Below are 16,499 nucleotides of genomic sequence, written 5' to 3' on the forward strand. Positions count from 1 at the left end.
ACTTGTTTATATTTTTTCGTTTGGGCTTGTATTATATTTGCCTTCTGGTTTATATGATCCGTTCATCCTATTTTGACTCTTTCAAAATTTAAGAGTCTATCCTAAATTGAGGTAAATTATATGGCCTTCCAAATACCGTTTCGATTCCTAACATCACTGAAGAGACATTAATTGTCGAAATCCGGATATGCACCTCATGTTTGCGGTATACCATCTTTTCCGCAAGTGTATTGTTTTCTGTTTGGTAATAAATTAATAATAAGATCTATTTTGTTACATCTTGTGATCCGTTTATTTGGCAATCGCCAATGGCAGTCAGCAGGGTTTAAGAACATCAGTTGTTCGACCTGCTAGTCAAATGTGTTTTGTTAAAATATACTTTTTCACTCATTTGGTCTTTTGGAAAATGTTGTTTGTGCTGTATTTAGACCCCTCTACCAAGAAATTTGTTTTGCATGCACACGTATAAAAATTGCGGTTTTTATCCAACGCAGTCATAGGTTTGAACGTTGTTTTCAATTTAGACTTGTTTAAATATTCTAATACATACAAAATGTATATCTAAAAGAGCATCTATCGGGTAAACAAAAAGGGAACCTTTGTATTAAGAGATATATGAAGAACCAAAATTCCTCATTTTTTAAAACTACAGTTTTATATTTTTCTCTACTTGCAGGGCTCCTGATCTGTCAAGGTAAGTCATACAGTTATAGAAATGATGTATGTATGATGATATCCAAACTTTCGATTCAAGATCAAATGAACATCTACAAATTTACAGGTTATCATAAAATAAAAAAAAAAAACTGCGCAAAATGTTAAATTTTGAAGCAATTTGCTGGACAAAGGAAAATGTCTATGGCGATTTGTAAAGTTTGTTTTGTTATTGTTTTATTGTGAGAATATATTTCTTTCATTATTGAAAAAGCGCTTTACGCCTATATGGGCCAATGGCTTACAAACATACATGTATAACAAACAATACATACGTCCATTTTCGCTGCACTAGTACAGGTTTTTGTTCAGGGGCCAGCTGAAGCCCGCCTGCGGGTGCGGGATTTTCTCGCTGTGTTGAAGACCCATTGGTGGCCTTGGACTGTTTTCTGCTCTTTGGTCGGGTTTTTGTCTCTTTGACAAATTCCCCGTTTCCATTCTCAATTTTATAAAGATATAGTTGTAATAGAGAGGCGAAAAATACCAAAGTGACATTCAAACTCACAAGTTGAAAACGAACTGACAACGCTATGGCAAAAAACGTAAAAACGACCAAAAGACAAACAATAGTATACATTTTTGTACAAAACAAAACATAGAAAACTAAAAACTGAGCCACGATTTCAGGTGCTCCGGAAGGGTGAGCAGATCCTGTTCAAAGGCAATATATATGAATATATTTGTAATATACGAACGGACTACAGTATACAATGTAATATATAAAAATATGAAATTGGACCTTACTTCCATTTAAAGTATGTATATCTGTTCTTATTATTTAACAATGTTTGTATTGCATATACACTTTACTGTACTTACATTTATATTTATGTATATATGAACAAATCAATTTCATTGTTATGAATTTCTATATTCTTTTTAAGTCATTGTTGCTCAAAAGCCTTCTTCTGGATTTCAACTATCAACACCAGGGAATGGACTGTCAATGCCGACGAAAACTTCTGGTGGAATAAATAAAAAAGGGAATGGGCCGTCAATGCCACCGCAACCTTCTGGAGGGATGACTCTACCAGCAAATTGGCCGTCAATGCCATCGCAATCTTTTTGGGGTATGACTTTTCCAGGTAATGGGCCTTCAATGCCACCGAAACCGCATGGGGGGTTTACTTTACCAGGTAATGGACCTTCAAAGCCACCTCATCAATCTGGTATGACTTTTCCAGGTAACGGGCCTTCCATGCCACCGAAACCGCATGGAGGGTCTACTTTTCCAGGTAATGGACCTTCAATGCCACCTCACCAATCTGGTATGACTTTTCCGGGTAACGGGCCTTCAATGCCACCGAAACCGCATGGAGGGTTCACTTTACCAGGCAATGGACCTTCAATGCCACCTCACCAATCTGGTATGACTTTTCCAGGTAACAGGCCTTCCATGCCACCGAAACCGCATGGAGGGTTTACTTTACCAGGTAATGGACCTTCAATGCCACCTCACCAATCTGGTATGACTTTTCCAGGTAACGGGCCTTCAATGCCACGGAAACCGCATGGAGGGTTTACTTTACCAGGTAATGGACCATCAATGCCACCTCACCAATCTGGTATGACTTTTCCAGGTAACGGGCCTTCAATGCCACCGAAACCGCATGGAGGGTTTACTTTACCAGGCAATGGACCATCAATGCCACCTCAACCCTCTGGAGGGTTTACACAGTCTAAATTTGTTAAACCAGTCGGTGAGTACTTGTAGCGAATATGTTTAATCTAAAATCTGCATGTTTTGGATTGAAGCAAAAAATATTCATTATTAAGGATACAAAAACTATTAACTAAAAATTAGATTATCAATTGGAATTAAAATGAAAAAAGGGGAAAATGGTATAATCAGTCAGAGGCATAACTTAAACAAGTAATAATAAAAAGATATTACTTTTGTAAATTTCGTTTTCATATGTGTTCATTCATACAGATTCCATGAAGTATAAAAACCGAATCCTCTTGAAACAGTTATTTCCTCTAGACAACCTTTCATTAAATATTGACGATTCTTCGTCAAAGATTGGTTTTTTAGGACTATTAAAATAAAAAAAAAATCTTAGAAAACTGGAAAGTAGAAAGATATAACAAGGTGGAAACCTGTGATTAAATTGAGACTTGAAAATATTTATAATGTGTAACTCAAAATCAATTACACTTCTTCCTCATACATTGTACTTATTAAGTATTTCAGAGATGTTTAAATGTATAAAATAACTTGATTTTAATTGGTCTTAATTCTATGTAATAAAATAAATAAAAACTTTAAAATAAGCAACACGAACCCCACCAAAACAGGGAGGGGGATGCACAATGTCGAGTCATGTCTTACTCCATGGTATTTTTGCTGTCTCTTTTTATTAAATCGGTCGAAGCTTAAAAATGTTTTGCATATCTTTAACAAAAACTTACTATCAAAGATAAAATGCTATGACAACAAATTCTGCAAAAAACCTGAATGTTCTGTTATTCTGTGAATTAGTTCTTAATGAGATTATGAGGCAAAGTGGTATATAGGGTAGAAAAATCTAAACTTTGAACAGATTCGAAATCACCAATATGAGCATGCAATTTATCAATTACTTCCAACGAATTTGACGCTCCAAAAGTAATTAATTCTGCTTGTAAAGAGGTAGCTAAAAGGGTGTCATCCTGGTTTGCCCACATTTAATTGCAGGTTTATAAAACATAGGGTGTTTTGTTGTTTTAACAATTATAGTTTATTTCTGAATTATAGTCAAATTTTTACCTTTATTTTACCTGTAAAATTTTATACAAGATACTTAATTTTGCTAAAAGTTTATGTTTGTTACAGATGTCATTTTCCGAAAATTGAGTCAGTTGGGATGTTGGTGAATTCGTGATTTCCAGCGTTCTTTTAAATAATGTCTGGGCGAATCAAACATTCCACATTAGCTACGTTCCTAATATGAAACGTTATTTCTATAATTGGTTTCTTCACTGGAAAGCAAAACTTAAATTAAAAAAAAAATCTGATAACAGAAGTAAAAGTCAAATCTATCTTTCAATAAAAACAATATACATTAAAAATGAAATTTACATGATGATCAAAATAAAGAAGTAAAGTAAACTCAAGAAATCAATACAATATAATATATAAAATAAAAAATCTAAGAATTTACACTTATGTATGTACTTAGGTGAAATTAAAAAAATCTAGAATTTAAAATTGATACTTTAAGTCAGAAGAGCATTAATTAAGGAACAAAATAAGCTAAAAATATTGATAGGTTATGGAGCTCCTTTTCGAGATATTTAAAAAAAAATTTAAATGGCGGGAAAAGGCTTACTCGGACTTTTGCCTTATATTTGCATTGGTATTATTTGGGTCTCGCATCGAAAGAAAAGAAATCTAGAATCTGCTTAAATTTTGGTAAATATACTTTTATGAGGTTTTGAAGTCTTATATGAAAAGAAAAATGGGTGTTATGGAGCAAAATATTTCACCCTGTATCGTAGGAAAAAAACCAAGGAGTCCGAACATTTAACAAAAATTCCTAAACCTCACCTAAGTACATCCTTATGTATCATATTTTATAATTTTATGTTTTATCAGTACCAACCGGATCACCTGTTCCTGTGAGTTTTCCATGTCCCAAGGAATGCCAATCGTGCCAGTACTTTAAAGACAAGACAAAGGTGTGCATGGCATTTGATGACTTCGGTGATATCAAACAGAAAGTTTATGATGATATGCCTCCGAGAACCCGGGACGATTATGATTTTCTTTCCAATACTTCATGTAAGTACTTCTCTAAATCGGTAGCTACTGAAACTGATTTAATGAATATTAGTGTACTTAGAAAAAATCTTTATCATTAGTGAGGGTCGTAATGGGGGTACCTTCATGACAAATAACGGTAAAAATTCTTGCCAAATGACGTTAACGGCAATTTTTGGTACATGACGCTAAAATGTACACATTCTTTTAGACGATAAAAAAAATCGATTTTCGACTGATTTTGACGGGTCACGTTAAATTTTTTCCAAAAATAACGGTAACGATAAATGTTTGAAACCTTTGACGAATCACTATAAGGATATTTTGACGAATCGCGGTAAAATTTTAACCAATTTCACGCTAACGGTAGCCGAAAATTATTGTATGACGCCTGACGGTAAAGGGCATTCCTACCCTCATTAGTAGTGCTTGGAAACAAATATTAGATATCTGGATATATATGAAGACCAATAAACCACAATGAATCCATTTTTTGCATAAATAATTCAAAATAAGACACTTCGTCCTGGCTTGGCTGAAATTGGCTGCAAGTTTCAGACAACTGAAAATTTCAAAGCGTAAGAAATTGACCCATTTTATTTATGTCTTTCCGAATTAACATAGAAAGCTGAGATAATCAACGATCATTTTGGTACAAATAATTCTACCAAATGGAATGTTCAATTAAGTCTTTCGCTGGTTTATCTCACGTGATTCTTTTCAAAAGTGCCTCAAAAAGACGTTCGATCGGAAATAGTAGAAGTTACAAAAAAGAGCATGTGAAAAAGATCAGCGCAGGAAAAGTACTTAATTTATTTATTGTAAAAGTATAATAAGAAGAACACAAATTCTCACAAAACAATACTGAACAATTCCGTATTAAACAGATCGCTCTAATTTATTGAAAGCCAACTCCAAGCACTAAAGCTTTCGGAAAATAAAAAACAATAAAAATTAATAAACGGATTTGTTGGGTGTGTAGTAATATGTTATATAAGAATTTTACGACAATTGCCAATCGTTACGTTTACAATTTTCGAGGTAATTATACAATTTCGTTTTATAGTATGAAATGATGTTCCTTCTTAGAAATAATATTTTTTTTCATTAGTATGTTTTGCTAATGTCAAAGAAACAGCAATTCAACATTACTTTTTCTCAAAATTGAGAATAAAAAAACAGACAATCCGAATGAATAGAAAATCGTCTACACGGAATGACAAGCACTTAATCTACAATATAATAGAATGTCTTCACCAATGAACAAAACACATAATCACATGATAACAGTAGCAGATTGATTTAAAGCTTTAAAATTGATGAAAATTTTATTTTTGTTTTAAGTGTTCACAACAACTGCATATATGGCAACTTGTGATGGTCTTGAATTCTACATGAAGACTTGGGCTGCTCTAAAACAAAGAGAAAAAGATAATCTACTGGATTTTATTAGAGACCCAAGACAAGTTCAAGTTGCAGATTTACGACTTTTACCAAAGGTTCCTTTCGCCATTCTCGAGGTAACTGAAGCCTATACTGCACTGTAGTTTAACATTGAGGAATTAACTTTTATGTTTCATTAGATTGCAGACGACAGTCTCCACAAAATAATACGTTAAAGCAAAATGTGACAATTAAAATTTTGTTGATGTATAAAATGTTCCTGGCATATGATGCAAGATACATGAACAATTCATCTGAATACACTCGCATGTTTTTTTCAGAGTACCCTTATATCTCTGCCAAAAATGTCTACCTTGTAAGATGAAATTTTTCCTTTTTCAGCTCAATGTTGAGCGTAGCATGTTTAAACTAATGACTAAAGATCAACAGCTTGTAATGTGTGAGGATCTTACATATATCGACTGCTTTACCAGGGTTGCCATTGACAGAAATATAGATTGTGCCAGAATTCTGCTGGTAAGAATTTTCTCAAATACAATGAAATGTTTTTTAAGGGTTTTTAGCAACAGTATCGTATCAAATGTTTGTAATGTAATGTCAACATATAAACAGAATTTATCTAATGTCTGACATCTTATCAATGTCAGTCTGATTTGTTACATGTATGGTATCTCAAGTACCCTCAAAATCATGTTTCGTCAACCACGCCAGTTTCTTGTTAATTCACAGTATCATTGATAAAATCATGGAATTAAAGTTGCTGCTAAATACTTGTATTTGCCGAGAGGGAGAGACAATGAAGTTGAATAAACTCTTTTCAAATTCAGTACGTCCGAATCGCTTACCAGGATTTACTTTCATCAGAGCCGCTCATACATAAACATTTGCTGGTCATCAGTTTTACACGACGGACAAGCGGCTGATCATCAATAATCTTCCAATTTTCTATCCACATATACTTATTCATATACTACATGTACTATGTATGTTTTATATAGGCACCATATTTGAATACATGTACTTTGTTGATTATCTAATAATACATTAACTTTACACATATATATAAATATGGCTTTTCCGTATTTTTATTTGATTAAATACGACCCGATGTGCCATTGTAACTCTATAAATGAGAAGAAATCAAATGGTGTAACCTACTCAAAATGGTGTATTGTTCGGACAAAATACCATGCACATGTCAAATGCAACGCCATCGATACCCTTAAAGAACATTTATGCTTGGCGGAAGGCGAATCATCTTTCTGAAGATAAGGACCTGATTCTTGACCTTACATTTTTCATCGCATTTATTTATCTTACACCATGAACATCATCTTGATAGTTCCCAATCTATGAATAGTTTTTACAGCAAATAAACTTTTATACTAACCATATTTATTGTCAGGCCTCTGGAACAGCAGATGCAAAAACTATTGCATCGCTTGTTGACGTGAGGAACTGCTCGAACTGGGACAAAGAACAATGGAATTTGACCATGAAATATTCTCCTGATATTCTTGACATGGAATGTCTAAAAATAGCACCACCTGACGTCATGGTTGATAAGTGAGTATACCAATGTTTAACTTACACATTAGAAAGATTGAAAAGTTATCATTGTATAAGTAGATGTTTTGATAATTAATTATTCAACGAATTGAAATAAACACCTCGATCATTTCATGATGACTTAGGAAACATTATTGGAAAGCAAGTCTAGTGAATGAAATTTTTAATCGTCATATAATTACACTTTATTAAAGTGAATCGAGTTAAATATAAAAATATTAACTAAAATGTATATTTATATTAATTCTGATACCATGAAAAGTAAATACTTAACTAAATATTTTATTTATTTTAATAAATGTATAATGCACTGTGTATTGGCGTCGAAAAGGCTTGACTGCCGGACTGGGTAAAGACTGTTTCTTCATGTCTTGTCCTTCGAATTTTTTTTGTTTGTCATTTTTACCGCTTTTACCAGGATCTTGGCATTCCCTGTTGTCGCCATGCTATCGTTTATTTGCGCAAATAAATCTATAGATTGTATATATTAGATACGCACAAAAATATATATAAATGAGTAACCATAGTTCATTGGGTGATAATAAATGACTTTACTATAGATGTTTAACCAGGATGCAATGCATGGCGTAGTTGAAGTAATTTGCCTGTTTTTCAATCATGCTTAAATCGTGAAACTGTCAAAAAGTATTTACACCAGCTGAGTCGTTTAACGAATGGTTGACATGTTTATGTCGGTTAAATTTGTTGCTTTGGTCGATAAATATTGACGCTTTGAATTAAGACAAGTTTTCAGTTAATTGCACTTTTGATATGTCTTAAAAACTGTAGAATGTGCAAATCTTTGAGATTCAAGGGTTTGATTGTTACCTCTCATTGCCATACAAAGATGCATGCACGTTTTCCATTATAAATTCAAAATGTTATTTTTCACTATAAGTGAAGATGTCTACGCTTTTTCCTAAAAATGAAATCTTGTCTGGTTTGTTTTGATCTGATTGCCCTGATGTCATGGTTGATAAGTTAGTATACAAATATTAATAAACACATTAAATAGATTGAAAAGTCATAATTGTATAAATAGACATTATAATAATGAATTATGCAAAGAATCGAACTAAACACCTCCATTCTTTCATGATGACATTATGTGAAAGCAGGTTTAGTGAATTGAAATATTTAATCGCAATATAATTACACTTTCAATTAAATGGACTTCTTTATAAATGTATGAACTGAAGTATAAATACCTATCAATTTAGATACAAGTAGAGGTTATGGCCAAATAAATAATTCGTGCATTGGAATTAAAAAACAAATCATGCTGTACTGTTGTCAAAGAGGTTTGGCTGTGAAACAAAGGAACACATTTTATTTACTGATCATCCTATTTATTTTATTCATTTATCGATTTTATTTTTGGAAATTTTCATCGCTACTACAATGGTTATCGTATATACCGTCGTGAAAAATTATACTGTTACCCCATTGAAGTATTCTACTATATGCCCTTGAATTTTTACTAGATAACATTTTTGTTCGCTTTGAAGATTCCGTATATCGTCAGGTTATCGGAATTCCAATGGAGACTAAATGTGCACCACTTATTGCGGACCTTTTTTTGTATTGCTATGAGTTACAATTTATGACAAAAATCAGCAAAGACCCATCGAAACAACATCTGATACACAAATTTAATAATACTTTTAGATATTTGGATGATATTTTGGCTCTCAATAATGACGACTTCAGTATGTATACTAAAGAAATTTATCCTGTTGAACTTACTTTAAATAAAGCTAATACTAACAATGACCACTGCCCTTTCCTCGATCTTGATATCTATATCATTAACGGAAAGCTTAATACTAAAATATATGATAAAAGAGATGATTTTTCATTTCCTATCGTTAATTATCCATTTTTAGATGGTGACGTTCCGTTGTCACCATCTTACGGTGTTTATATATCTCAACTTGTTCGATTCGCTCGTGTATGTAACAATGTTTTAGATTTTAACGAGAGAAATTTATGTATTACTGAAAAATTATTACACCAGGGTTTTCGATATCACAAACTAGTCAAAACATTTACTAAATTTTATCATCGGTATAAGGACATCATTCGTAAATATAGCTCAACATGCAGACTTCTTATACGTTCAGGTATTTCACATCCACTTTTTTATGGAAATATTCTTTATAAAGCACAAAAATGTCAGTATTCACCTCTGAAGCTAACAAAACCTTTAAATAGACTTATTAAGAAGGGATATAGTTACGATACTGTTGTCAGGTCATTAAAGATTGCATATTTTGGCGTTAATATTGATTCACTTATAGGGTCTTTGCATCGGCACTAAACACATTTATTTAAAAACCAGTTGTTGGCATGACACGGGTTATGTTCTTCTCATATATGTTATGATGGTATGATACTAAACCCCTAACGGGAAGGATTGTGCCTGATATTCATATGATAAAGACATAATCTTTCAATCAGTTTAATTGAAGTCTGGAGCTGGCATGTCAGTTAACTGCTAGTAGTCTGTTGTTATTTATGTATTATTGTCATTTTGTTTATTTTCTTTGGTTACATCTTCTGACATCAGACTCGGACCTCTCTTGAACTGAATTTTAATGTGCGTACTGTTATGCGTTTACTTTTCTACATTGGCTAGAGGTATAGGGGGAGGGTTGAGATCTCATAAACATGTTTAACCCCGTCGCATTTTTGCGCCTGTCCCAAGTCAGGAGCCTCTAGCCTTTGTCAGTCTTGTATTATTTTTAATTTTAGTTTCTTGTGTACAATTTGGAGTTTAGTATGGCGTTCATTATCACTGAACTAGTAGATATATTTGTTTAGGGGCCAGCTGAAGGACGCCTCCGGGTGCGGGAATTTCTCGCTGCATTGAAGACCTGTTGGTGACCTTCTGCTGTTGTCTATTCTATGGTCGGGTTGTTGTCTCTTTGACACATTCCCAATTTCCATTCTCAATTTTATACTATAAAGCATTCAGCATAAGAAATTGGATACATGTTGTTCCTTTAATGTCGAAAATAATCTCTCTCGCTAATTAGTGAAGTTCTGTATGCTTTTTTTTTCTATTTTCTGTTTCTGGTGGGAATGATCTGCATAAATAGGTTCAGTTTTTTATTTAAGTTTATACCATCGACCGAGGAATACACATTTACAAACGATTTAGCAATTACTAAGGGTTAAACGCGACATCTCTTTATTTGGTAGTGCTTGAAGCATTCTGACCGAATATGATTCATCCCCGGATTTTACAATTAACATGACGGGTATCGCTACTAGAGTAGGAATGGCTTACAGCTCCGGAGAACCTACTCTACGTTTAAGGATAGTTCATATTATATTAACTTATGTTTTCTTTGTTACACATTACTATTGTTTAACTTCTTATCTGGCCTAATTTGGCTTCCTGTTTCTAATTGGTGTCTTTTTCAAAATATGGTTGGGGTTTGAATATTTAACAAACATTTTAACTGCAACTTCTAAAAATATTAAGAACCATTTAGTGAACTTATTTTGATCAAACGCGGACATTATAAATTATGAAAAATAAAAAGATAAAACGATCTGTCAGGTAAACTATTACGTTGTCCTCAGTTTTCCATTGACTTTAAGGTTTTCAAGCTTCGTTACTTTTTTATGGTGAAACGTTACTTGAGATAAAAAAAAATATCGGTTGGGCAAAAAAGTTCTTTTTATGGACCTCATGATTGTTTTTTAATCACTATCGATAGTCAACCGAGTCCATAAATTTTACTTAGAGATTTTCAATTAAATGGTATTGGTGTTGTATATGCATATAAAAATCTGTTCTGACTAAATAAGATTTTGCAAAAAGGCAAAAAGGCAGTATGGGTTTTGTTCATTGTTTAAGGCCGTACGGTTGCTAATGTCTACGTCATTTGGTCTCTGTTGGAGAGTTGTCTCATTGGCAACCATACGACATCTTCTTATATTTATATGTTTAAAAATCATCTCGATCAGTTTATAATGTTCAGCTCGGTACAATATTTGCAACTAAACATCAAATCAATTCAGGAGGTTTGTATTCATTGTAGCATCGATAGCCTAGCACAACATTGTCACAAGCTCGACAAACGTGAAATCAACATTCTCGCAAACATTACAACTTCCAAATTGTTAGATGACAAAAGAAAAGGAACTGTAGTATCTTCTGACGAAAAGGACAAATTAGCGGATCTGTTATCTTTCTGTGGAGCTGATCCGTCCATAATGGGTGACCTTATGGATAAATCTGAGGTAAGTATTTATATAATTCATCAGGCAAGAATGTCAACTATTGTACACTATTTATCATTATTTAAATATAAGAATATATGTCACTTGGACACCATAGCTCTAGACAAAACCTTAATTTCATATTTATTTTAGAAAGTTATGAACATGTGTGTAAAGTTTAAAGTTGAATTGACCCTAATTCGTGGTAAATTAAAACCAAAAACGTTAGAATGAAAATGGACTGACTTGGCACGATCAAGTTTCCAGGTTAAAAAAACAGCGACATCTGGCTGGTCAAATCCCCACTTTGGCTTGTATCAACTTGTATTTTCAAGTTCATGTTACCATTATTTCATCATTGCCTTTCATTGCCATAAATCGAAAACAATATGCCTCTACTGTGGTAAGTGTTAATCAAAGTATGTCAAACGGTGGCTTCACCTTGCAATTTTGATATGATTGATATGATTTTTATTACACAATTATAATACAAGAAAAAAAGAATAGAAGAACGGCCACAGCAAAAAATATTTTTGAAAAAAATAAATCAGCAACAAATGAATTCATTCAGGTTCTAGGTGTCAAATGATTACAGTTTTTTTTCTCAAGATGTGACAATTTTTCAAAATTGTAATCAACAGCGATGTAAAGCCAAAATACCATTTTAATTTTGTGAATATCGTATGAAAAATATTTAGCTCACTATACTTGAGTGCTTATGTATAAAATTTTGCCGTCCTAACCTCACTAAAAAAATTGGGCTGTACTGCGGATTAAATATCTTAAAGCAACATAAGGAACAGCGGAAGATATAATCTTGTACAACGACCAAAGAAATTCTGAAAAAGAAAATAGAGTAAAACGTAGTTGTTTTTCTTTAAAAGAGAGGCGAGACATACCAAAGGAATGTCTATAGACTATAAACAAATTAATTGATATACATCTTAAACAAAGATCAAATAACTACATGATTTGTAACAATAAGACAGTAACGTCACAAAGAAAGCTTGTGAAGAAAATTCCTAAACCTCATAGCTTTTTTGATAAAATGCACCTAAAAAGAATCACTGTTTTTAGAAACCATCAAACGTGTTCCAACTTACGACATTTCTTTAAAAGTTTTTGTAGCAAGTTCCCTATAGCAAGTGTTCAATTCACCGGTTTCATTGATTAGTATGAGCAATATTTTCCTTATTATGTCAATCAATTTGGACTTGTGTATTTCAAATTTTACTAATAGTTTGTTATTTCTCCCTTATTGATCAGAATAGCCAATGAATCGTATAAAAATTTACATCTTTGTTACACGAATTTCTAATTCACAAATATCTATAACAATTTATGAAGTTTTTGTTTTGATTTCTGTAGATGTTGTCAAAAGTTGACTACAGCAAAACTGATACAAAAGAAGGCATAAAATTCATGAAAGAAGTTTTAGAGACTGTTGATCCGAAAGACTTAACAAAAGACCAGATTGTCAAGTAAATCTCTTTTAATATGTTTTTTAGTTATCTCTAAGGATTTCTAATTACAAAACAAAAACGGCTTCAAGTTTAATAATAACTCAAAACCAAATTAGTGAAAGCATAAGGCTAGCTAAGCTCTTTTAAAAAAAAGTCGAACAATACAGATACAACTAGAAAAAAGGAATTGTAAAAGGCCTAAGGTTGACTAGTTTGTTGTTGACTATACACGGGGAGAGTCGTATCTAGTAAGTTAGGAACATATGCTGGATTTTGTTCAAAAACTAAAAAGGAAACAACAACATTAATGCTAATACTAGGTTATTGCCTGAGAATCGATTTTTTATCCAGAAATTTTAAGCGAATTTTTCTTTGAAACTAACTTGAAATTCTATTGCAGATTTATATTTGAACACAAGTTACTTCAAGTTTCAAACAGAAATTGCATTAAATAGTCTTACTAGAATCAAGTTTCCTACTATAATTCAAAAATACCTTTGATGTCCATTTATATATAAAATTCCTTCTGTTTCTTGACAGCTCTTTTAAGATGATGGTTTACAACAGAAGTTTACTGGCAGAGCTTGACACTACCGAACTTGAAACCGCTGTTTGTGAGATATGTGATAAAGCTGATGACTTTGACAAAGCTGATGTATGTATTAACAATTTTTTTCTTGATATGCAGCTAAGCGTGATAATCTTCATAATAGGAATACATACACTGTTTTACCTTAAGTTGTGGATTTTCCAACATAGTAAAATATTTTAATTTGAATTTCTGTAAAACAATTAAACAATGACGTTTTTACAACACCAGTTTCATCTTTGACTTTTATTTTCAGCTTGCAAAACTAGCAGATGTTGTTTTAAAACGGGTACCAAGCTTAGCTGACCCTTCAACATACGACGACGCTACCATCGATTGTATTGGACCTTTGATTCAATTTTTACCCATGCAGTCATTTGATAATATTCCTTCTGCTGCCATGGAATCTGCAATCTCAGGTGGTAAAATGAAGAACGTTACGGTTACTTCAAAGTCAATGGTGAGTAACAGATTTAATATTGTATGGTGTGTTTCGAGATGCACCCTCGTAAAATTACAAATATAATCATAACCAAAATAATTGTTGCATTTGCAATCTACAAGATATGTTTGAAAGTTTATAGAAAAGACCACAGTGGCAAACTATGCTGTTACTGTCATTCAAATATTGAAAAATATCAGATTTTAACATTTGTATAGTCACGTTAATCTTTCTACCTTTTGTATATATAAAATATATGGTAAATGTCAGAGAAATATAAACTTTTTTGTATGAGGCTGAGAAACTGGGAATGGGCAAGATTGTACCGAGCCCTTCCCCAGTTTTGTGTCGAATACAAAAAAGTTTATATTTTTCTGACATTGACCTAATATTGTTTTTATACTGCAACTTAAATTCATACTTTAATATAGCTATTTAAATTGTAATACAAATTTCAAACATATTTTCATCCCTAAATGAACCCTTGTTTGTGGAAAAAGTGATCGATGATGAAATTAATTGACATTGCACAAAATATAGCTTTGTTACGATATTAAGGAAATAAACACAACTAGTTGCAGTATATAAAGTTTTATGATATTCAATGGTTTGGATTATTCAAGTATCGGATGGGACCAAAAGGAAGGATTTATGAGATTTGACCATCGGTAGACTGCTGTTGCCTTTGATTTATGGACGATATCTTAATTTCGTTGATCGTTATGGAATATCTATGTTAGAGAACATGCCTCAATTAATTGTGGAGGTCATAATCATGACCTATATTTCCACAATGGTGACATCTTCGAACGCGACTTAAAAACAAATTTCTGCTTACCTTGATAAACACGACGGGTGTCATAAGTGTAGCAGGATCTTACTTAGACTTACATGTATGAGTATTGCTGTCCTCTTGGAATCTTCTGTCTCTTTTTACTTTGTTAGTATATTTAGAAATATTAGGTAGAGTTCAATTGCTGTGAGGAAATTTAAAGAAGATGAAACCCGAGATATCATACATCATTCTTTTTTAACAAATAAGGCATCGAATTGTGTTCATTTATTATTTGTTTCATAACTGGGCGTCAATGATTTTTATCTTTTAATTTTTTTCACGTAAAATATGTGTTACAAAGAATTTTTGATTAAAAAAGAAAGGCGGAAGATATTAAAAAAGGGACTTTCAAAACTCCTTAGTCGAAATAGAACGACAATGTCATTGCAAAAAACGAAGGATGACGAAAATACAAATAATTTCACAAAACAAAAGACTAAACGACACAAACCCTACAAAAAAGGGGGAAGATCTCAGATGTTCCAGAAAGATTAGAAGATTCTGCTCCACTAGTGACATCCATGATAAGTTATGAAAAGTTTTTAATGTATTGTCATGAATGCACACAAATGAATGTCCATGTTATATTTTAGGGTAAAAAATTGCTGGAATCTGCAAAGACGGCTTTAGGAAAAACTAATGTAAGTAAACTCGTGTATTATAAATCAACATTATTCGGTTCATTTTCAAACTACAGTAAATTGAATTTTCGATGATATAATTTGGAGGTCAAATATTCCAATTTGTGGTGCATGTACTCGTGCATATATATAGTAATCATATGTTGTATTTCTAAGGGTGATTTTACTAGTTCTGACCTTGAGAAGCTTGGAACAAGTGTCGTTGCCATGGTTGCCACTGATTTAAAGAAGATACCTGATGCCTCATTTTCCGATAGTATCATCGAAATGTTTGCAGACAACATTATGAAAAGCGACGTGAGTCCACCGAAATCTATGATTGCAACTCTGATGGAAAAAGTAAGTTTTTTTAATGTTTTCTCTTAAACATTTCAAGGGAGAAATATTATTAATTAGCTAAAACGATATCATAGAAATAAGAAGATGTGGTATGAGTGCCAATGAGACAACTCTCCATCCAAGTCACAATGTGTAAAAAAACGGTCATTTTAAAAGACTGAACAATGAAGTAATGCTCAGTTTTTCAGTCAATTTTAAGCACGATTCAGACAATGTGATTGCAGTCAATAAAGATCAGATCAATCTATGTTCGGACTGTTCAGTAGTTGTTTTAGGTCTCTTGAATATATGTTCGGACTGTTCAGCTGTACACATCAACACTGTACTGAATTAACTGAAAAGCTACAAAACTGTACTGAAATAACTGAAAAGCTACAAAACAGTACTGAATTAACTGCAAGCGAAATGAAAATTGACTGTTAAGAATGAACATGCCTGGATAATTTATTGTTTAGACTTTTCAGCTGATGTTAAGATGAAAATGAGCGGTAAATACGATAAATCATGTACTAGTGTTGTATCTTCAGA

The 16,499-nt window shown here is 32.6% G+C and overlaps 1 protein-coding gene across 1 annotated transcript in view; it reads left to right on the forward strand.

Annotated features, from left to right (window-relative positions):
* LOC127708116 (uncharacterized) overlaps positions 1-16,499 on the forward strand; it is a 44,394-nt gene that overhangs the window by 13,215 nt on the left and 14,680 nt on the right. The window contains exons 2-13 of the mRNA XM_052212962.1: positions 677-694; positions 1,599-2,414; positions 4,292-4,477; positions 5,801-5,976; positions 6,242-6,376; positions 7,266-7,426; positions 11,482-11,683; positions 13,031-13,143; positions 13,666-13,780; positions 13,971-14,174; positions 15,585-15,632; positions 15,789-15,971. Coding sequence (XP_052068922.1) covers positions 677-694; positions 1,599-2,414; positions 4,292-4,477; positions 5,801-5,976; positions 6,242-6,376; positions 7,266-7,426; positions 11,482-11,683; positions 13,031-13,143; positions 13,666-13,780; positions 13,971-14,174; positions 15,585-15,632; positions 15,789-15,971 — 2,357 coding nt within the window. The remainder of the gene's footprint in view (positions 1-676; positions 695-1,598; positions 2,415-4,291; positions 4,478-5,800; positions 5,977-6,241; positions 6,377-7,265; positions 7,427-11,481; positions 11,684-13,030; positions 13,144-13,665; positions 13,781-13,970; positions 14,175-15,584; positions 15,633-15,788; positions 15,972-16,499) is intronic.

This window comes from Mytilus californianus, unplaced genomic scaffold (genome assembly GCF_021869535.1).
Source record: "Mytilus californianus isolate M0D057914Y unplaced genomic scaffold, xbMytCali1.0.p SCAF_7, whole genome shotgun sequence".
Classification (NCBI taxonomy): domain Eukaryota; kingdom Metazoa; phylum Mollusca; class Bivalvia; order Mytilida; family Mytilidae; genus Mytilus; species Mytilus californianus.